This window comes from Somniosus microcephalus, chromosome 3 (assembly GCF_052327205.1).
Source record: "Somniosus microcephalus isolate GS21.2 chromosome 3, FLI_Smic_1.0, whole genome shotgun sequence".
Lineage (NCBI taxonomy): Eukaryota > Metazoa > Chordata > Chondrichthyes > Squaliformes > Somniosidae > Somniosus > Somniosus microcephalus.
Genome location: NC_140989.1, coordinates 303,715,003 through 303,737,821, shown reverse-complemented (window position 1 = coordinate 303,737,821; position 22,819 = coordinate 303,715,003). Strand labels below are relative to the sequence as shown.

At 45.6% G+C, this 22,819-nt stretch overlaps 1 protein-coding gene across 1 annotated transcript in view; it reads left to right on the top strand.

Moving 5' to 3' along the window:
* Positions 1–19,918, top strand: part of pdzk1ip1 (PDZK1 interacting protein 1) — a 40,103-nt gene extending 20,185 nt beyond the window's left edge. Inside the window, exons 2-4 of the mRNA XM_085982877.1 lie at positions 11,036–11,162; positions 16,982–17,080; positions 18,993–19,918. Coding sequence (XP_085839003.1) covers positions 11,036–11,162; positions 16,982–17,080; positions 18,993–19,077 — 311 coding nt within the window. The 3' untranslated portion in view covers positions 19,078–19,918. The remainder of the gene's footprint in view (positions 1–11,035; positions 11,163–16,981; positions 17,081–18,992) is intronic.
* The last annotated feature ends 2,901 nt before the right edge of the window (positions 19,919–22,819 follow it).

Below are 22,819 nucleotides of genomic sequence, written 5' to 3'. Positions count from 1 at the left end.
ACACTAGTTACAAAGTCAGGAGCAAGTAGGGATGTTGGGCAAAACCTTTTTACACAAAGGGTTATAGAGTTGGGGAATACATTAGCAGTATTAAATAATATAAATGGATTCAAGAGACAAGCTGAAGCGTTTCTGGCGAGAGAAGGGGTTGAGAGGTATAGTGACTAAGTAGGTCGTGGAGTTGAGATTAATGAAAGAATCGCGGGTTTCCTGGGTCTGTTGGCCTTTTCCTGTTCCTAAAAATCCTTTTTACGATTTTTAGTCGTGAAATAGCTGAATTTCAGATATTTTATATTTATTGTACATTATATACATTATAATGCAAAGTCACACATCCAATGCTAAAATAATTTGCAATTTACAAATATGAATCTGAGAGATTTTCATATTCATCTTAGATTGAGTGGAATCCAAAAGCAGCTAAACTGGCCAAAATCTGGAGATTTGGCAAACCTCCATAAAGAAAGCATGATCTTTCCCACTATCAGTCAAATACATCTTTGTCATCTCAGTTGAAGTTGAAATCACACAATATTTGCCTCAGTTTAAGCTATATGGTGCAGTATTGTTACTGCTTAATTCCTATTTTTCCCATGTTTCCATGATTTTCTATACATCATAAAAAAACACTGAATTTTATTTCAGGGAATAGCATATTTTCAGATCTGACATTTATAATCTGTATGAACTTTACTCTTTCAACTTCCTCAGTTGAATTCAGAACCCCTCGATTGAATTACAGCCTTACAGCTTTTGCTAGCCATCCCTGTCTCAAGTTAGTTTCTGAATTAAGACTACTTTTCAAGGTAACACATTCTCAGTTTGTGAACTAAAAGTTATATCTTAAGCAGAACCAAAGGCCCCGATATTTACTTGGCATCGCAATGGGGGGGGGGGGGGCGGTTGGGTGCGGGAGTGGGGGTAGTCCGATATCACGCGGGAAACCTGGAAGTAAGTTCAGCGTGCCTCAATGGCTTTTTAACTGAGGCAGCTCATTAGCATTTTACTTCTGGGTTGGGGTCCAATGCATAGCAGCGGGCATGATGAGATGAAGACACACGTGACACACTCTCAACACCAGTATTTAAATGGCTAATCCGAAGATGAAATTTGAAGGAGTTGGGAAGAAGAGAAGAGGAAGTTTAAGAATGGATTTGAGACGGACAAAGGCTGCACTGCATTTCAATGATGCCTCCTTTGATGTGCTGCTGGGGACTGTGAGGAGCCAGAGAGAGATACTTTTCCCCAGCAATGGGAGGAAGAAACCTGCTGGTGAAACCAAGGAGGCGTGGCTGGAGGTGGCCCAGGAGGTGAGCAGCAGGAGCCTCGTGCCACACTCCTGGATTCAGTGCAGTAAGTGTTTTAATGACGTAACCAGGTCAGGAAAGGTGAGTACAGTTGCGCATTCACCTACATCCTGCTGTGTGCATCACCCCAACCCCCTCACTCTGCCTTGTCAAGCCTACTCCATCACATCACTCTTCACCATCCATCCACCACTGCCACTCACCCTCATCATTAAGCAATGTCATGTGTCAGGGTGAGGCTGGTTCTGGACCCAAGTGCAGACAGACGAGGCGAGAAGCAGGTATGCAGCCTTAAATAAAAGTACTTTACTAGAATCACACCGGTAAACAGTTACAAACATAGGAGCTCAAGACAAGCTACCACTAGGCAAACGGCTTGTCAAGACTGAGCACAGAGAGAAGAAACCACAGAACTTAAATACAAGCAAAAACAGGTGAAACCAATAAACCTGATAAAAGGCAGTTAAGTAATAAACACAAGAGAAACTAGTAACAATTAGCAAAGGGAAAAAAACAAGTGAAGGTGCCATCTAGGGGTTACAGAGGGAACTAACCGGCACCCTCACAGGACCCCCTCCCCTAGGAATGGCTCCTGACGTTCCTCCTGGACGATCAGGGTGGCGACGGCGAAAATCCCTGATGAGTTCAGGATCCAAAATGTCCTGGGCCAGAACCCAGGAACGCTCTTCAGGACCATAACCCTCCCAGTTGACCAGGTATTGAATGCTCCTCCTAACCCGGCGACTATCAAGGAGGCGACGGACAGTGTAGGCTTGCTGACCGTCAATCATGCGGGGCGGGGGGGGGGGAGGCCTGGAAGCAGGAACCAAGGGACTGGTAAGTACCGGCTTGAGGTGAGAGACGTGGAACGTGGGATGTATCTTCATCGACCGAGGAAGGAGGAGCCGGTAGGCCACAGGGTTTACTTTTTCCAAAATCCTAAAAGGTCCAATGAACCGGGGAGCCAACTTGCGGGACTTCACATGGAGCGGAAGATTCCGGGTAGACAGCCAGACCTTCTGTCCGGTCCGGAACCGAGGAGCTGGGCGGCGGTGTCGGTCAGCCTGCACTTTCTGCCGAGAAGAAGCGAGCTGCAAGGCGGATCGGACCCTCCTCCAGGTACGGCGGCAGCGTTGGACGAACCCCTGGGCAGCCGGGACTCTTACCTCCCTCTCCTGTTCAGGGAAGAGTGGCGGTTGGAAGCCATATTGACATTCGAAAGGTGAGAGGCCAGTGGAGGAGCTCTGAAGGGTATTGTGCGCGTACTCCGTCCAGACCAGATACTTGCTCCAGGTGGAAGGATTGGAGGACACAAAGCTTCTTAGCACCCTCTCCAGATCTTGGTTGGTTCTCTCAGTCTGGCCGTTAGACTGTGGGTGGAACCCAGAGGAGAGACTGAAGGAAGCACCCAGGAGGGAACAAAAGGCCTTCCAGAACCTGGATGAGAACTGGGGACCACGGTCAGAGACGACATCCAGGGGCAAGCCATGGAGGCGGAAGACATGCTGGACAACCAGCTGGGCAGTCTCTCTGGCAGAGGGAAGCTTGACAAGAGGGACGAAGTGAGTAGCCTTGGAAAAGCGATCGACCACAACTAGGATGGTAGTGAATCCCTCAGATGGAGGTAGCTCGGTGATGAAATCCAGGGCGATATGAGACCAGGGACGGCTGGGGATGGGCAAGGGATGCAGGAGACCAAGCGGAGGTTGTTGGGATGTCTTGTCCTGGGCACAGACGGGACAAGCGGAGACAAAGGCCCGGGTGTCAGCTTCAATAGAGGGCCACCAGAACCTCCTCTTAAGGAACTCGAGAGTCCGACGGATCCCAGGATGACCAGTCAATCGAGAAGAGTGCCCCCATTGAAGGACCTGGGTGCGCACCTGACTGGGAACATAAAGGCTATGAGGAGGGCCTCCTCCAGGGTCAGCCTCCTGACGTTGGGCCCCTCGCACCACAGTCTCAATCTCCCATGCAACGGGAGCAATGATGCAGGAACTGGGGATGATAGGTTCCGGGGTCCGGTCCTTTTCCGAGGGGTCAAACTGGCGAGAAAGGGCATCCGGTTTGAGGTTCTTAGGCCCTGGGCGGTAAGACAGGAGAAAGTTGAACCGGTTAAAGAAGAGAGCCCACCTGGCCTGCCGAGGGTTGAGGCGCTTGGCGTCCTGGATATATGTCAGATTTTTATGGTCGGTCCAGACGACAAAAGGATGCTCTGCTCCCTCCAACCAGTGTCTCCACTTCTCCAAGGCCAACTTAAATGCCAAGAGCTCCCTGTTGCCGACATCGTAGTTACTCTCTGCTGGCTTCAGGCGACGGGAAAAGAAGGCACAGGGATGTAGCTTTTGGTCCTTAGGGGAGCACTGGGACAGGACAGCCCCGACTGCAATATCCGAGGCATCCATCTCTACGATAAAGGGCAGGGTGGGGTCAGGGTATACCAGAATGGGAGCAGAGGTGAAGCGTTGTTTGAGCTCCTGGAAGGCCCGCTCCGCTTCAGAAGACCAACTGAACCGTAAAGACGAACCCTTGGTCAATGCGGAGAGGGAGGCGGCAAGGGAGCTGAAGTTCCGGATGAAGCGTCTGTAAAAGTTGGCGAATCCCAGGAACCGCTGAACCTGCTTAACCGACGTGGGACGCGGCCAGTTCAAGATGGCTTGAACCTTGCCAGGATCCATCTGGACGCTTCCACAGGTGATGACGTAGCCCAGGAAGGTGACCTTAGAGACGTGGAATTCACATTTCTCGGATTTGACAAAGAGACGGTTCTCCAAGAGCCTCTGCAGCACCCGTCTGACGTGTTGGACATGCTGCTGGGAGGACTTTGAGAAGATGAGAATGTCATCCAAATAAACAAACACGAACTGGTTTAGCAGGTCCCGGAGCACGTCATTGACCAGAGCTTGGAAGACAGCAGGAGCGTTAGTGAGACCAAAGGGCATGACGAGGTATTCCCAGTGACCGCTCGGGGTGATAAAGGCAGTCTTCCATTCATCCCCCTCCCTAATGCGGACCAGGTTGTACGCGTTGCGGAGGTCAAGTTTGAGAAGATGGTAGCTCCCTGCAGCTGCTCAAATGCTGAAGACATCAAAGGGAGAGGATAGCGGTTCTTAATGGTAATTTTGTTAAGCCTCCGATAGTCTATGCAAGGCCTGAGACCACCATCCTTCTTCTTTGCAAAAAAGAAGCCAGCACCCGCTGGGGAAGTGGAAGGGAGAATGAAACCTGTAGCGAGGGCTTCCTTGATGTATTCTTCCATGGAAACATTCTCAGGGCCAGAGAGAGAGTAGAACCGACCCCGAGGGGGGCTAGTGCCAGGCAGGATCTCCTGCCTGGCACTAGCCCCCCTCGGGGTCGGTTCTACTCTCTCTCTGGCACAGTTGTAGGACCGGTGTGGGGGGAGTGTAGTGGACCGCCTCTTACTAAACACAGCATGGAGGTCCGAATATTCAGGGGGCACATGAGCAAGGTCCAGCTGATCAACTAGCTCGGGAGAGGAAGGACGGGGCAGACTAGGGAAGACCTTAAGACAGTTGGCTAGACATGAAAGACCCCACTCCAGCACAGTCCCGGTAGTCCAGTCAATGTGAGGGTTGTGAAGAGAGAGCCACGGATGTCCAAGAACGAGAGGGAGCTCAGGTGAATCGATAAGGTGAAACTGCAGCAACTCTTGATGTCTCTCCCCTACTTGGACATGTAATACTCCGGTGATATGATGAATGCGCCCAGAACCAAGGGGCCTGCCGTCGAGGGCGGTGACTTGTAAAGGCTTGTCAAGGCGGGAGAAAGGAATTTTCAGGCTGCGCACAAGGGTGGCATCGATAAAACAGCCAGCGGCCCCGGAGTCAACAAACACCTGGAGGTTGTACTGTTGTCCCTCCCAAGAGAGATGAGCGGGAAGCAGGGTTTGAAAGACAGAAGGGGTAGGAGAAGGGATTTGCTCTGTCAGTATTTTCCCAATCCTCCTGGCTTTTTCCTGAAGCTCAGGGCATGTGGCTCTGAGATGGCCAGACAGGCCACAGTAAAGACAACGCCCCTCTCTCAATCTCCTCTGTCTCTCAAACTGGGAGAGCCGAGTTCTGCCGAGTTGCATAGGTTCCGCTTCGGTGCTAACAGGTAGACTCGGGGGTACTTGGAAACTCTTGGTCAGATTCGAAACACCAGAAGATCTCACCTCTGTGGAAGTGGTGAATCTCCTCTCTCTACCATGCTCCCGGAGGCGGTTATCCACTCTGATGGCAAGGGAGATGAGCGTGTCAAGGTCCTCCGGAACCTCTCTGGACGCCAGTTCATCTTTGATAGATTCGGAAAGGCCATGAAGAAACGTGGAGAGAAGGGCCTCGGTGTTCCAGCGGCTTTCCGCAGCGAGTGTGCGGAACTCAATGGTGAAGTCGGCTATGCTGCAGTTGCCCTGGCGGAGATTCAAAAGTCTCTTAGCTGCCTCCCGTCCACTCACAGGATGGTCAAAGACTTTGCTCATCTCTTCAGCGAAAAGGAGAATGTCCGAGCAGATGAAAGATTGCTGCTCCCAGATAGCGGTAGCCCAGGCGAGAGCTTTTCCCGAGAGTAGTGATATGATGAACGCTATCTTAGAGCGGGGTGATAGGAACATGGAGGGTTGGAGTTCAAAAACTAGGAAGCACTGGGTCAAGAAGCCGTGGCACTTGCCTGGATGACCATCATAGCGCTCTGGCGCGGGTAGGCGAGGCTCTCGGTGAGTCTGGAGGTCGGCGACCGGTGGGGTAGTACCCAAAGGAACTGACTGAGGAGGAACATCCTGAGCAGAAGCCACAGCGGCTGGGTGTTGAATGGTCTGAGTCCACGTATTTACCTTGTCCGAAATGCTTTGGTGAAGTTGCTCAAGGCGGCCGAGGAAAGCACCTTGACGGGAGAGAATAGAACAAAATTCCTCCATCACTGCTGGGCCCATACTGGCTCAGTCTTGCTGTTAGGGCGAGGCTGGTTCTGGACCCAAGTGCAGACAGACGAGGCGAGAAGCAGGTATGCAGTCTTAAATAAAAGTACTTTACTAGAATCACACCGGTAAACAGTTACAAACATAGGAGCTCAAGACAAGCTACCACTAGACAAACGGCTTGTCAAGACTGAGCACAGAGGGAAGAAACCACAGAACTTAAATACAAGCAAAAACAGGTGAAACCAATAAACCTGATAAAAGGCAGTTAAGTAATAAACACAGGAGAAAATGGTAACAATTAGCAAAGGGAAAAAAACAAGTGAAGGTGCCATCTAGGGGTTACTGAGGGAACTAACCGGCATCCTCACAGTCATGCCTCTCCCTGATAGTCACCCTCACCAAATGCACTCCATCCATTGGGTGAACACATGGTGCTACACTCACTCAGAGGTCTGTTCCTTCCCTCGTTGCAGAAGAGAGCACAGAACATGAGGGAGAGGGAGAGAACTGAAGGTGGCCCTCCAAACACTTGCCAGCTCACAAGTGCAGAGGAGGTGGTGCTGGAGATAAGTGAAGTTTGGGATTCCCTGGCCATCAGAGCTGGGGAGACGGGGAGCTCCCAATAACCTGGTGACACAATTAAATATCAGCGACCCACGTGTCATACGGCACACAGTCACGTTGACTTGATTTCAACAGTGAGTGAAATATGATCCTCTTCATCGTGATAAGTTACAACATTCTTACCTTGCCAGTACTAATCCACATCTTTTATCTCCGACAGGGCCTTCACGCGTGTAGCAGAAGTTGGTGGAGGTCACAGAAAATGAATCCTCAGAGGAGCTGACTTGTTCTGAGGGTGCACAGTCACAGGACTCATGCTTACCATGCACCAGCTCAAATACTTGCACTTCGGTAAGGCAGATAGTTGGGTTTTCACCTGGTGACTCACACTTCTCAAGTGAGCAAGAGCAGATGGTGATGGCAGGGCCAGCAGTGGAGAGTCCGCGAAGCAGCCGTCTCCAAGCTCTGCTCAGCTGGGCACAGATGCTGTACCCCGGGGGCCGTTGATGAAAAGGAGAATCATTGTGCAGCAGCAGAGAATGTGCGATGTGCTGACAAGCCTTCGAAGCACACTGATCACGATTGCATAGAGAATGGAGGAGACCACCTCAAGCATGAGTGGGTTGATGTTGCAGGGCATTGCAATGTGTTCTTGCATGGATAGAGTGGCCAGCTCTGTGGAACATCAAATGCTCCAATCAAATGAGTCCATGTACACCTTGACTACAGTCGTGATGACAACATGTCTGCCGCCTTAAATAGGATGACAGATGCCTTGGTTTTACAGCACCACACTGATCTGAACCAAAGTGCTCTCCAGCACAGTGGTAGCAGTGAAATACATCTGGGCCATGAGAGGGATGATGGCAAAAGGGGACATGGAAGTGGGGACTCCGCTCAAAGCGCTTCCAGTTCTCTCCTGTTGCTGCCCCCCTGCACCCCCATTCAGTACCTGACGTGCTGCCTCGTCTCCCGATGCCCCAGGTGGAGCAGTCTTTGGTGGGGCCCTCATAGGCTCCAAAATCCAGAGATCGTGGGCCAAGAGCATCTCGGCAGTCAGACTAGGGATGTGAGCAGCCTGCCTCTACCTCTGCTGAAGCCACGGGGGTTGCACCACGTAGGAGCAATCAGAAAAGAAAAAGTAATGCTTTGTAGTTGCACAAGGGTATGCACATAGATGTTTGAGAAAATGTTACGTTGTTAAGTTTCTGTTGTTTAGTTAAAGTACACAAATATTATACTTTTGCATCACTTTCCCATCTTGCCCATTCTTGGTTGCTCGGTGGAAAGTCATTTTTAACTTGCTAGATGATGAATGGGAAGACATGACTTGACGGGGACCAATGGAGGGATGTGTAAGGGGTGGTTGGTTGTTTGCAGAACTGCTTTGTGTCGGTGGCGTGGGAGGGGGGTGCAGCGGGAAGAGTTGCTGTTGCATGTGCTTGCGACATGGGTCCACTGGTGGAACCTAAGTGAACCTTGCATTAATAAGGGCATCCCTGGCATCCCGGGAAGCAATGTGAGCAGCTGGCGCCCTCATCACCTCCCTCCTCCTCCTCATCTTCCTCCTCTTCCTCTTCAGAATCATCTGAAGATATGAGCTCTGTGCCTCGTTCCTCCTGCAGGTCCAAACCTTCCTGCTGCACAATGTTGTGCAGAGCACAGCACACCACGACCATTCTGGAGACCCTGGCTGGTGCGTACTGAAGAGCGCCTCCTGATCTCTCTAGACACCTGAAGCGCATCTTCAGCATGCTGATGGCTTGTTCGATCACAAATCTGGTGGTCATATGGCATTCATTGTAGCACTCGTGGGCTTCATTGGTCGGGTTTCTGATGGGTGTCATCAGCCAAGTTTGAAGTGGGTATCCCTTGTCTCCCAGCTGCCACCCCTTAGCCTGCTTGCAGGTCCGAAGACGTCAGGGAGCTTGGACTCCCGCAGGATGAAAGCATCATGGCAGCTCCCAGGAATCTTGCACACTCCTGCAGAAGTAGCTTTTTGTGGTTGCACACCAGTTGCACGTTGATGGAGAGGAAGCCCTTGTGGTTGATGAATACTCCTGGTTGATCTGGGGGTGCCCGGATTGCCACGTGTGTGCAGTCGATAACCCCCTGCTCCAGTGGGAAGCCAGCCAGAGATGCAAACTTGAGTGTCTGCTCATTCTGACTAGCGTCATCACAGATGAAGTTGACATAATTGCCGAGCCTGGCAAACAAGCCATCAGTCGCCTGTCTTATGCGTTTGTGGGCCGCCAACTGGGAGATCCTGGATATGTCTCAGCAGAGCCTTGGAAGGATCCGGAGGAAAAAAATGCTGAGGGCGGTGGTGACCTTGACAGCCATTGGTAACGTGTGGCCAGCAGGCAGTGGGTCGTCTTCTAGCAGGCTGCAGACGCCTGCCACCACTTGACGCAACAACCCAACAACCTGAGCCTCCTGAAGCACGGTTGTTCAGATGTGCCAATGAAACTCAGCCTCTGCCTGTACACTCTGCGGTGCCTCCAACTCGCTGCACCCTTCTGCTGCTCCTGTACACCCTGTGTTGCGGGTGGTGCCTCCCACGCGCTGCACCCTTCTGCTGCTCCTGTACTTACCCTGTGTCGCGGGTGGTGCCTCCCACGCGCTGCACCTCTCTCGGCTGTCCAGCTACAGGTCTCTGAGCAGTAGGCTGGTGCTGGTGATATTGGTCCTCGTCAGAGGTCCTAAGGCAGCCATAGCGCCACCCATCCTGATGTGATTGAGAAAACCTCCGAGGTATAGAAAGTAACCTCTCAGCAAACCCTTTCCCACAAGCAGGTAAGAAAACAGCTGTGAGTACTGAGTATTTACTGCAGTATTTCCATGAGATTGATTCAGCCCCCTCAATTGCAGCTGTGCTCTCGCCTTGCTTTCACCAGCAACTTTCAGGAAGCCCGGGAAACCCATGGCTGCGCCACTAAATTTAAAAGTCTGTTGAAATATCACTCTAATTGAGTCATTAACATATATTAATAGGCAACCTGCCTCTCCCGAGAAGGTTGCGCACAAGCAGCCTAACGCATTGCAGTTAAATGCGGAAGTCAGCGGGTTGGAGCCAGCTTCATGACGTGCTGACATTTTTGCCGGTTTTAATTCCTCACCACGTGCTCCTCCTGCTTAAAATTCCCCTCAAAGTGTTTGATTACAGTGATCCAATGTTGTTTCTTTCCATTGTAAATATTTATAGGAGTTACAGTACAATGGCCCAGAATTTGCGGTCAGCAGAGAAGCCAAGGCGTTCGTCGCTGGCCATGAAGAAAGCTGAAGTTTGCCTTTTTCGACACACAGTTTGGTTGGGGGGGGGAGGGGGAGTGGGGAGTTGCGGGCACAGCGCAGCCAGTGTCGGAGCAGTGAATGACTGACCACAACTGCAAGATTTCCGCGTTTAGATGCGCATGCGCTAAATCCTGAAGTTGTCAGTTTCAAAAGTGTAATAATAGTGAACGCTGTTTGCCATTATTACCCACTGCAAGTTTAGCAGGAAGTATTAACATCTTGGAATAAATCTGCAACTTGCACAGGTTATTTAGGGAGACTCAGAGGTGACTTAATAGTTATCTTGAGAATTATGAAGGGGATTGATAAATTGACTCATACAAATTGTTTACACTGGCAAAAGATTCCAAAATTCAGGGACACCATTCAAGTAGAACAATTTCACTGAAGGAGAACAGGCTTATGGAATAAGTTAACCAAGGAATACAATTGTTGAAATAAGTATAAATGAGTTCAAGAGATGATTTTATTTAAATATATTTCTGGAGAAAGAGTAGATTGATGGATATGGTGTAAATGTGGGGAGGTAATTAAAATCAGTCAAAAAGGGATGGCCTGTTGAGCCTAATGGCCTATTCCTAAACATTCTTATATGTTCTCATGATGCTCTGTAATTGACTAATAAGAGTTGCCTGAAGTTTTTTATTCTGAAACTGATATCCCACTAGAATCAAAAGGTTATTTTAAGTATTTTTTGTAATGTCGCTGAAGTTTGGAATTTTAGGGAGTGAGCCTTGTAAAGAAGACAAATTTATGAACATTTACAAAATGCAACATCACGACAGCAACTGATGAATAAATATATTACAATTTAAGCAACACTGCATAAAATGTGAGTGGCTTCCTTAAACAGACATCAATTCTGCGTTGAACCATCTTAGGTCTGTGAAAGGACGATTTAATTACATTAGATGCATTTAGTTTCTTGTGATTTTACTTCATCTTTTTTCAACAGGAGGGACTAAAGAACAGTCTAGCAGAGGTTTACAACCCTGGCTTACTGGGATCATTGCAGTAGTTGTGTTCTTGTGCCTATGTTTCATTGGATTTATTGTGAATAAAGTCTGGTGCAAAGATTCAGAGTAAGTTCCTGAACTATTTTATTATTACTGTATGAGCTTCCTACTTAGACAGTTTGTTTATAATGTAAATATTTTTGGACTTTGCAATATGTTCTTTTTAATACCTTAATTTTCTTCCCTTCTCTCTCCTGCCATTGAAAAGGGGTACATGCAAGGGGGCTTTTCCCACACCTCCACCAATGCAGCTCTGAGAGTTGCATCAGGGTGGTTTGGGATGATAGAACAAAGCCTGCAATTTCCTCATGAGCTCCCTTAACAGGATTAATCTGTATGACTAAAACTGATGCTTGACAGATGCTCTTAAATGTCTGCAGACTGGCTTAGTGCACCTCAGTGACAGAGCTAAAGAGATTATAGGAATAAAGCTTTATGCTGTGAAAGTGTGCCTGCAAATTGTTACATAGCATCGATTAATCACAATGGCATGTCCATTCCCCATCACCTGGGACAATAAGCCACAAATGCAATTTTTAAATGATTTAAAAATATAAAATATGCTTTCAGTTTTGCTACACTTTCATAAATAGAATATATTAACTGTGTGACCATGAAACATTGAAAAATTTTCAGGTGACCCAACAGCCTTTGGTATCATGTTATGGGCTCTGGTCATTCTGTAGTATTTTCCATATCCTAATGTTAAGACATAAGAGCATAAGAAATAGCAGGAGTAGGCCATTCGGCCCTTCGAGCCTGCTCCGCCATTCAATGAGATCGTGGCTGATCTTCTGCCTCAATTCCATTCTCCGGCCCTATTGCCATATCCCTTGATGCCCTTACTAGTCAGAAATATATCGACTTCTGTTTTGAATATATCCAATGACTGAGTCTCCACAGCCCTCTGGATAGAGAATTCCAAAGATTCACCACCTTCTGTATAAAGAAATTTCTCCTCATCTCAGTCCGGAATGGCCTACCCTTTATCCTGAGGCTGTGGCCCCTGGTTCTAGACTCCCCAGCCAAGGGAAACATTCTCCCAGCATCCACCCTATCAAGCCCTGTAATAATTTTGTATGCTTCAATGAGATCCCCTCTCATTCTTCTGAATTCTAGAGAATAGAGGCCTAGTTTACTCAATCTCTTCTCATACGACAGTCCCGCCCGCCCAGGAATCAATCTCGTGAAGCTTCGTTGCACTCCCTCTATGGCAAGTATATCCTTCCTTAGGTAAGGAGACCAAAATTGTACACAGTACTCCAGGTGTGGTCTCACCAAGGCCCTATATAATTGGGGTAAGATTTCTTTACTCCTGTACTCAAATCCTCTTGTAATGAAGGCCAGCATACCATTTGCCTTCCTAATGGCTTGCTGTACCTGCACATTCACTTTCAGTGACTCATGTACAAGGACACCTAGGTCCCTTTGAGCATCTGCATTCCCCAATCTTTCACCATTTAGGAAATACTCTGCCTTTCTGATTTTTCTACCAAAGTGGATAACTTCACATTTACACACATTATAATCCATCTGCCATGTTCTCGCCCACTCACTGAACCTGTCGAGATCCCCTTGAAGCCTTTTCACATCCTCTTCGCAACTGACACTGCCACCTAGCTTTTAGTCCCCTCATCCAAATCATTGATATAGATTGTGAATAGCTGGGGCCCAAGCACCGATTCTTGCGGTACCCGACTAATCACAGCCTGCCATCCTGAAAAGACCCGTTTATCCCTACTCTGTGTTTTCTGTCTGTTAACCAATTCTCAATCCATGTTAGTATATTACCCCCAATTCCATGTGCCCTAATTTTGTTCACCAACCTCTTGTGTGGGACCTTATCGAAGGCCTTCTGAAAATCCAAATACACATCTATCGGTTCCCCGTTGTCTACTCCACTAGTTACATCCTCAAAGAACTCCAATAGGTTTGTCAAACAGGATTTCCCTTTCATAAATCCATGTTGACTCTGCCCAATCTTACTATTAGTTTCTAAGTGCCCAGTTATTGCATCCTTTATAATAGATTCCAGCATTTTCCCAACTACTGATATGAGGCTAACAGGTCTGTAGTTCCCCATTTTCTCTCTCCCTCCTTAAATAGCAGGGTTGCATTTGCTACCCTCCAATCTGCAGGAACCGTTCCAGAATCTATAGAATTTTGGAAGATGACAACCAATGCGTCCACTATCCCAATGGCCACCTCTTTCAAAACCCTAGGATGTAGGTCATCCAGTCCTTGGGATTTATTGACTTTTAGTCCCATTAATTTTGCTAGTACTGTTTTTTTACTAATAATTTCTTTAAGTTCCTCAATCTCGCCACACCCTTGGTTTTCTCGTATTTCTGAGAGTTTTTTTGTGTCTTCCTCCGTGAAGACAGAAACAAAGTATTTATTTAATTTCTCTGCCATTTCCTCATTCCCCATTATAAATTCTCCTGTCTCTGACTGTAAAGGACCTACATTTACGTTCGCCAGTCCTTTCCTTTTCACATACCTATAGAAGCTTTTACAATCCATTTTTATATTTTTCGCTAGTTTGTGCTCATATTCCATTTTTCCTTTCTTTTATCAATTCCTTGGTCCCCCTTTGCTGATTTCTAAAAAGATCCCAATCCTCAGGCTGACCGCTTTTTCTGGCAACTTTATAAGCTTCCTCTTTTGACTTAATACTAGCTTTAATTTCTTTTGTTAGCCATGGTTGGATCACTTTTCCTTTTGGGTTTTTATGCCCTAGAGGAATATATGTTGCTAATTATGCATTATTTCCTTGAATGTTAGTCATTGTATGTCCATCTTCATACCTTTTAGTGTAGTCTCCCAATCTACCATGGCCAACTTGTCCTCATACCCTTGTAGTTTTCTCTGTTTAGATTGAAGACCTTAGTTTCAGATTGGACTACATAACTCTCAAACTTAATATAAAATTCAATCATATTATGGTCACTTGTCCCTAAAGGCCCCTTTACCACAAGATTATTTATTAGCCCTTTCTCATTACACAGTACCAGATCCAGAATAGCCTTTTCCCTGGTTGGTTCCTCCACATACTGATCCAGGAAACCATCTTGCATGCATTCCAAGAATTCGTCCTCCACACCATTAGTGGTAATTTGATTTGCCCAGTCAATATGTAGATTAAAGTCCCCCATGATTACCGTATTGCCCTTATTACATGCACTTCTAATCTCTTGATTGATACTGTGCCCTATATTACCGCTACTGTTTGGTGGCCTATACACAACTCCCACCAATGTTTTCTGCCCTTTGCTGTTTCTTAGCTCCACCCAAACTGATTCCAGTTCTACATCACGATCTGCCAAGCCAAGATCTTTTATCTCTACTGTGCCGATCTCATCCCTTATTAACAGCGCTACACCACCTCCTTTTCCTGTTTGTCTATCCTTCCTAAATGTTGGGTATCCTGGAACATTCAGTTCCCAGCTTTGGTTACCCTGCAACCATGTCTCTGTAATGGCAATTATATCATACCCATTTACTTCTATTAGTGCCATTAATTCATCCACCTTGTTGCGAATGCTACGTGCATTTAGATAAAGTGCCTTCAACTTTGCTTGTTTAATATTTTTCTGCACTTTGACCCTCTTTACTGTTGGCCTTTGTTTCTGCTCCCTACTAGTTTTGCTGACTACTTTTCTAACTTGCACTTCCAGCTTTGTTTCGCTTTGTTTCTCTTTGTTCTGGGCCCACACTTAGGTTCCCTGCCCCTGACAAACTAGTTTAAATCCTTCCCAACAGCACTTTGTTTGTGATGTATATGATTAATATAATGATGAATATAATATCCATTTATTATTTGTGACACCAATGCAGAATTTGGAATTTGTTTGCACCCAAGTGGGAGTGGGACTAGCTGAAGTGCTCTTGCAGAGAGCCGGCATGGGCTTGATGGGCCGAATGGCCTTCTTCTGTGCTGTAACCATTCTATGATTCTAACCAATGGGGCAGTTGATTCCCACACAAAATAATGTAAAACTTGATGGCCCGTAATGGGCAAAACTGTGGCAAATGGATTTCAGTGTAGGCAAATGTGAGGTAATCCACTGGACCTAAAAAGGATAGAACAGGGTACTTTCTAAAGGGAGAAAAGCTAAACAGTGGAGGGCCATAAGAGACCTGGGGGTCCAGGTACATAGATCATTAAAATGTCATGAATAGGTAGAGAAAATAATCAAAAAGGCTAATGGAAAGCTGGCCTTTATATCTAGAGGACGAGAATACAAGGGGGTAGAAGTTATGCTGCAGCTATACAAAATCCTGGTTAGACCACACCTGGAGTACTGTGAGCAGTTCTGGGCACCACACCTTAGGAAGGATATATTGACCTTGGAGGGAGTGCAGCATAGGTTTACCAGAATGATACCCGGACTTCAAGGGTTGTTACGAGGAGAGATTACACAAATTAGGGTTGTATTCTCTTGAATTTAGAAGGTTAAGGGGTGACCTGATCGAAGTTTTCAGGATATTAAGGGGAACAGATAGGGTAGATAGAGAGAAACTATTTCCATTGGTTGGGGATTCTAGGACTAGGGGGCATAGTCTAAAAATTAGAGCCAGACCTTTCAGGAGTGAAATTAGGAAACACTTCTACACACAAAGGGTATAGAAGTTTGGAACTCTCTTCCGCAAATGGCAATTGATGCTAGATCAATTGTTAATTTTAAATCAGAGATTAATAGTTTTCTGTTAACCAAAGGTATTAAGGGATATGGGCCAAAGGTGGGTATATGGAGCAGTCTTGATGGGCTGAATGGCCTACTTCTGTTCCTATGTCCCTATGTAATTTGCAGTCAGCAGCGAAGCAAAGACGTTTGCCTCTGGCCCCGAAGTAAGCTTCCCACAAGATCTCGCGATCTCTGTGGCGAGAAGTTCGGCTTTTCCGACGTGTAGTTGGAATCAACGTAGTTTAGTGGGAATCCCATAGTGCGAGCTGCTGTGATGTCAACAAGCTGTCTAAGCAGCCAATCACATTGCAGAATTCTCACAGAGAACCAGTAAATAGAAAGCACGAATAATCAGTCACTTTAAAAAAAAATTTACAGAGAGCAAAATAAAGATTTGGGACATAGACATTGAATTAAGGTAGAAGCTGAAATACCATGAACAAACTTTAAAATTAAAAAATTTTTTTTTTTTTAAATCTAATCATTTTTAACTTAATGGAGAAATGTGACAATCTACCAATGCAAAATTAGTTTTTCAGGGCCAGAATGGTTGTTTATCAATAGCTATTACTCAGATTGAAGTTAAAAACCCAGTTACACCTCATTTGAATGGCTCTAACTTTTGATGGGGTTTCGAACAGCGATATTTGATCAGAAAAGGGGTGGTGAGGGGAAGGGACGTCCGCAGGGCAGCCTGTGGAGGAGCAGTGAATGACAGACCGCAACTTCAGGATTTCCGCGTTAGGCTGTGCGTGCGCTAAATCCTGAAGTTGCGTCAGTTTCAAAGTCATGAGGACCGCAAGTTTCGGGCCAATAATTTCTTGGCATCAATCACCTAAAAGGAAATTTACCAAAATGCATGTAGAACTAGAAACTTACTAGATGCTGATTAACAGTAGCTAAGATTGAATTTTTCAGAGTTACACTTCTAAACATTTAATTGATGTGCACTGTCAAAACTTTCCATTAGCATAAGCTGCAAAGCAAATTAAAATAATACTTGGTGACCCAAACTTTGAACTTTTTATTAAAATTCCAATGGAGCTCTGGAATGTGATATTGATATTACACCAGGGATCACCCTGCAGACAGCAAAGGCAAATGATTAAAGAGACTATGTTGATAACACAGTAGCTGAATTTCATTATCAAAAATGTAATTTAATAATTTTGCTTCAATCTTTCTCATTTTGCTCAGCGAGAGTAATCATCCTGAATCACCAGCAACAGAAGCTGATTATGCAAATATTAATGGAACACAGATCACTGAAACCCTGACTTTAAAAGATGTTGTGAGGTGAGCCAATGGTTAATATTTTCCTAAATGCTCTGAATATTTTACTTAGTCTGCAACACAGTAGCCAGGGATAAGAAATGCCAACATAAGAGGTGATAACAGAATCATTTAAAGCTGACTGTCTCTGGAAACAGTCATGGAATGAGCTTCAAAAAGCATTGCAAGTTGTGGTGCATTTATCTTACAACGCACTCACTGGTGGCAACACTCTGAGGTAAATGAGGCACTTTGGGGGAGAAATTAGGTGGAGCCGCAAACGGGGCGCCAAGCTCGCCTGGGCGCCAGATTTTGCGCTGCGATCGGAGCAGCAGTGATCGCCGGAAATTCAGCTTGTGCACCCCAAAAGGAACACGGGGCGAGGCTCGATGCGCTCCGCGTCCATCTTAGGGCGCTGAAACTGAATATCGCAGCGCAACGTGCCGCAGCGCCACAGTGACATTTCAAAGAGTAGAAAAGAATTGTTGGGAGCTTCTCAGTTTTTTTGAAATTTAAAGGTGGCACATTGGATCCCTGTGTTATTTTAAACTAACTCAGCTGTGCCCTGCCTGTAGTTATCCTGGAATGGATGCACGGTGCTGGCAATATAAGATCAGGTGGTATTGTTTTTGTTGCCAAATTTGTGTTACAGCGGCTTTGTACTGCATGTTGGCATTGGTGCAATCCAAAAGGTCATGTTACATCTACACCGAATGTGGAGAATAACTAAGGCACGATTGAATTAGAGATATTTGCAGGAGCTTTTTGCTATGTTCCCTATATTTCCAAATTGATTTAAAGATGTTTATTTTACATTGTGCACTGTATTCAGAGGAGTATCATAAATCACTGGAAAATTGGGCAACAATGTTATTGCCCAGCAGAAAATCAAAGCCAATGTTATTTAAACAACAAAGAATGAGGCCACGTGTGTTATGTATTTCGTCAGGAGGTTGATACCACGTCTGTAAATCCAACAATAAGTACGCAACTTTTAAATTAATTATTGCATCCCAGGTATGCATAGGCAATCATGTTTAAAGTGTATCTTCAGGCACTTTTATTGCTCCTTCCGATACACTGAGATGCAGAATTAACTCAGTGCCATATGGTAGTTCTCAACCAACTACAGGAAACTTTGAGATATCCGGCACTGACGGGACCGAGCTGGTGCCATACCATCAAAACTGCCGTACAAACCAGCGCTAATGTTAAAACATACGGAGCTTTTCAGCTCCGTGTGAATCAACAAACCCTGTTGCTTAGCAACAGCTTCAAAACAGTCAGCCGCAGCTTAAAAGCATCTCTGTAGCTAAGCAACAGCTTCAGCTAGACCTTGCAGAGCCTGACTGGGAAAAAAAAGCAACGAGAAGTAAAAAAACTTATAGGAAACAGCTCCTGAATTTTGTCGGTAGATAGAGCTTTCCGGACATTTAACCTCCCGGTTAAACGAAAGTTTCCTGTAGAACCCTTCTTTTGGCCTAGTGGTTATTTTTTTCCATTTTCATCTGCCCAATTCCTTCCCCTCCCCTAAGTGCTGACTCACACTGTGGTGCCATGTCATCTTTGTGAGCTTAGACAGCGTGTTTTAACAGGCTATTCCAACATTGGGGTCAGCATCGCCAAGCCTGATCTTGTCCTCAACATGTGCAAACATGTACGTTTCAGCAGGAGCCACTAATAGCAACCAACAATTGGAAACCTGGCTGATTGTAGCACCTCAATTACTTTAATGTAATTTTTTTTCATAGTTATAATTTTCTTTACTGAACCTTCATGTCATTATCACTTCATTATCCATCATCATTTGACATGTGGCATAAAATGAGATCATTCTCCCCAGTACAAAATGGATAAAATAATAGCATAGTGATTTTAAGAATAATTTTCTTTGATCGCTATCTCACTATTGTTTAACCTTTTCTTAATACAACAGATCCAGTGAACATCCCAATGCCTATGAAAATATACATGAGATCACCAACGATGAGTCGCCAAAGATAACTGTAACTGCAATGTAGTATCGTTAAGAGGGTGATGTTTTTCAGAAGATCTATTTAAAATATTAGGTTATTTTCATATGACCTATTGGATATACAACACATTTTCTTGTTTATTTTTGAATATACAGACAGTATGGGACATATTGTGAAGGAATTCTAATGGTGTGGAGCTTTTGGTACAATCTGAACCACATTTTTCAATGAGTGTTTCACATGTATGAACTTTTATCTTTGATTTTTTTGAATATATTTTTATGTAAACATTTAGCTTTATTTTTCTCTCCCTGGGTAGACAGGTGACCTGCTCCTAAGCCCCTCTGTCCGCCATCGTGCAACTGGTTACTCAGACATGTGAGAGCAGTTCAGGATTGTTCAGCCTTTGATTTTTCTTTTCTGTGAATAACCTCCCGAGCTATGCTCACTGCCTCTCCCGAACACAATCGAGATCAAGGACTGGACTGTGGGAGAAGCCATAGGTTCGAGCCTGACAACCTGCTGTTCCAAGCAGGCAGCATGCTCCTAAATATCCACCAGTACTGCTCTGAAACCAGCCACTAGGAGGTGTACGGAGACAGCGCAATCAGACTCTTCACTTTTGCCTCTCTGAGGGGAGATAGAAACCTGCTTCGGATTATTTCATGTTACAACGTGCTTAGAAATTTAGAATCACATCCATAAGAGTAATTTTGTTGAATTTGTAACTGGTACTATGCCAATAATTTGTTCTGTTCTTCTGTTACAAATGTTTAATAGTGAGCTTCACAGTGATTTCAGAATGAGTTAGAAGCACATTTGGAAAAATAATACATTCTATCAAATGATTATGGTATATTAAACTTTATTTTGAACAATATAAAAATACTATGCTGTTTGTGTCAGTATAGCTGTGCCAAGAATTAAACAACAAATTACACTATGTTTAATTTACCCACTCAGTTTAAACCACACAGAAGTGACCTAAAGTTTTGTCTGATTTGTTAAATGTGTACAGTACTGCAGTGGAGGCTTTCAAAGTTAGGCATTACACTGACATGGTATGGTAGAATGTGGATTGATGTCCACTTTCCACAGGGTGAGTCCCAGATCTCAGCCACTGTGTAGGGGCAGAGGCCAGGTGCGTCCAGACAGGAAGGATAATAACACTGGAGGGAAAAGCCTGATCTTTAGGCTGATGGGTGGGAATGGGCAGGGATTCTTTACTCGGGATATCTGCCCACTTTAGGGACTGCCTCATTTCTAAAAGATGATGGAAACACCTGCCCTAAAATAGGCAGGTGTATTTAAATGAAATAATAAAAATGTGATGTTATTTGTCTCATTTATACTCTGTGGAAATCATACAACTGTACAATGGATGTTCACAGTTGTTAGGTGCTGAGCAAAGGGTACATTTTAAAAGCCACGCACGGGTATTTTAAGGCTTTACAGAATGCTTATATCTCTGCTGATTTTGAATTTGGCTTTGTTTGCTCCTGCCAGCTACTTTACCATCTCACTCTCTGCCATTTGCCATGGGGCTACTTGCCCCCTTCTCCCAGAAAAGGGAATGTAATGAGTTTTCCATTGGGATTTCCCATGTGCCTTAACTTCATGGAAGAAGAGGAGGAGCAACAGGCCAGGCTGTTGAGGCTGCACCAGAGACATAAGGCACCGACTCCCTCTACCTGAAGATACAGTTAATAACAGTGCTCATACCTTCATGTGCACAAGGAGCAGCAGCCTGAAGATAGAAAGTACAACCTCACCCTGGCTGTAAGGCACATTTGTGCCACAATGATACAGGAGGATTTATCTTGACTACCACCTTGGCACTGCATGATCAGTCCTGTGTACAACCTCTGCCTTCCCACCACTAGCGTACCATCACCTACAGAACCTTACCTGTGTGTATCAACTTGTGCAACTCCCATTAATACCACCTTAGAAAAGCCACTTCTAATATTTGTCAAGTACAATGACAGCCCGCACAACTGTAAAGCATCCATAATTTTAATCAAAACCCACATCGTATGTGTGGTCCCTCTTAGTGCCAGTGTGTGAAGTGTACCTGGGCACTCTCTCAGTGGCAGGGAGGGGTGCAATGGCTGGCTGTTTTGAGCCTCCAGAGACTGAAGTGGTCCACACTTTATGGCAACTATGTCCAAAGATGGACGTAGATGGACAAAGATGCATTCATCGCCTTTTATGCTGCTATCTGGGAACCTATCTTCTGCCATGTATAGGCATCAAAGAGGGCTGGTGGAAGAGCACGCACGTGCTGCTATCCTGAGTGACAGCACCATCATCTGAGCACATTCCTACCAGACTCTAGTACCAGGCATTAGCTCTGCATGACCTCCTATCTGTGGGAAAGCTGACCTAATGGTATCTCACGGAAACCCATGAGATACTAGTCTGCATCCCAGCCCTAATCACTTGGAAACCAGAAGAGATAGACCTCTCTGCAGTCTGGCAGCCAGGTCTCTATAGTGGCAAGTGGACATCCATGGAAGAACTGCAGACTGCCTTTAGGACCTCTATTGTGGGAGCCCTCCTGAAAACATCCCTGGAGCTGCCACACGCTCTATGGTTAACTGCTGTGCTGTGAAGGTATCTCGGGTATACTCCAGATGCTGATAGTGAGCTTCCAGTTGATCCACCATGTGCTGCACAGTGTAAAACATCGTCTTCAGTGGCTGCACATATGTTTGATGTTCTGCAAGCATCCTTCTTCTAAAAGTAGGTCCATTGAGATCTGGGTCACTCACTAAGCTCTTGACCTAATGGGTGACATATTCTGACCTTCTGGTCAGCAGCATCACCCTCATGCTCACTCGTGCAATAACTCCCTTATGGTTTTTTCCCTAAGGTGGATGAGGCTGGGCTGGTGCTTGTAAAGGTGAGAATGATTAACGGCATATGCTCTTTAGTGCTTGGATGCAGATGGGCTTGGCTCATATTCCCCAGAAACATCTGGAGGAGGAAGGGAGCTTAGAATGGTGTCTTCAGGAAAATAACTCGCATCATTTTTCAGCAGAAGATGAGAGTTACATAATATGGTTCAATGACTGACAATGCAGGGTACAATAGGAAAAGAAGCAGCATGCCATAGCCTCAGTTGATACATGCATATCTACTGAGTTTGGATGATCAGCCATGATCTCATTAAATGGCGGCACAGGCTCGAGGGGCCGAATGGCCTACTCCTGCTCCTATCTTCTATGTTTCTAGGTCACCTTCAACAACTTCTATGGCGTATATCTCCAGGATTTGCACAATTTACTCCTATAAAGTGTAAGATGTTAAAGGTTTGGAGCCTGTTGCTTGTCACCAATCTCTCAGCTGTTATGGACTGTCTTCTTGAAGAAGGAAATCAAAAAGTAAAAATGATCTTTTATTCCTGACATGCAGTAAAACTCCGGTATCAGCATTTAGACCATACCCATATTGGTACATGGAACAACCAATTATATTCAATGAGATATTTATGGGTAAAATGTATGTAAAAGTATGACTGAAGGCTGGGGGCACCATGCTACCTCATGGGCATTGATGGTAACTTATTAAGCACTTTAACACATTGAAGGGAGGTAGTTGTCAGTGCAGGGCCCTCTATCCTTGCCAGATTAAATGTTTTGCAGCATTGAGTGGCTGTGTACCAAGTTCTGGAGTGGCACTCACTGCTCAGGCCATCTCCTTCCACCTTTGTTTCTTGGGTCCTCCTTTAGTCAGTTTTAAAGGATGCCTGTCTCCTCAACCTGATCTCCTGAAGTAGCATTTG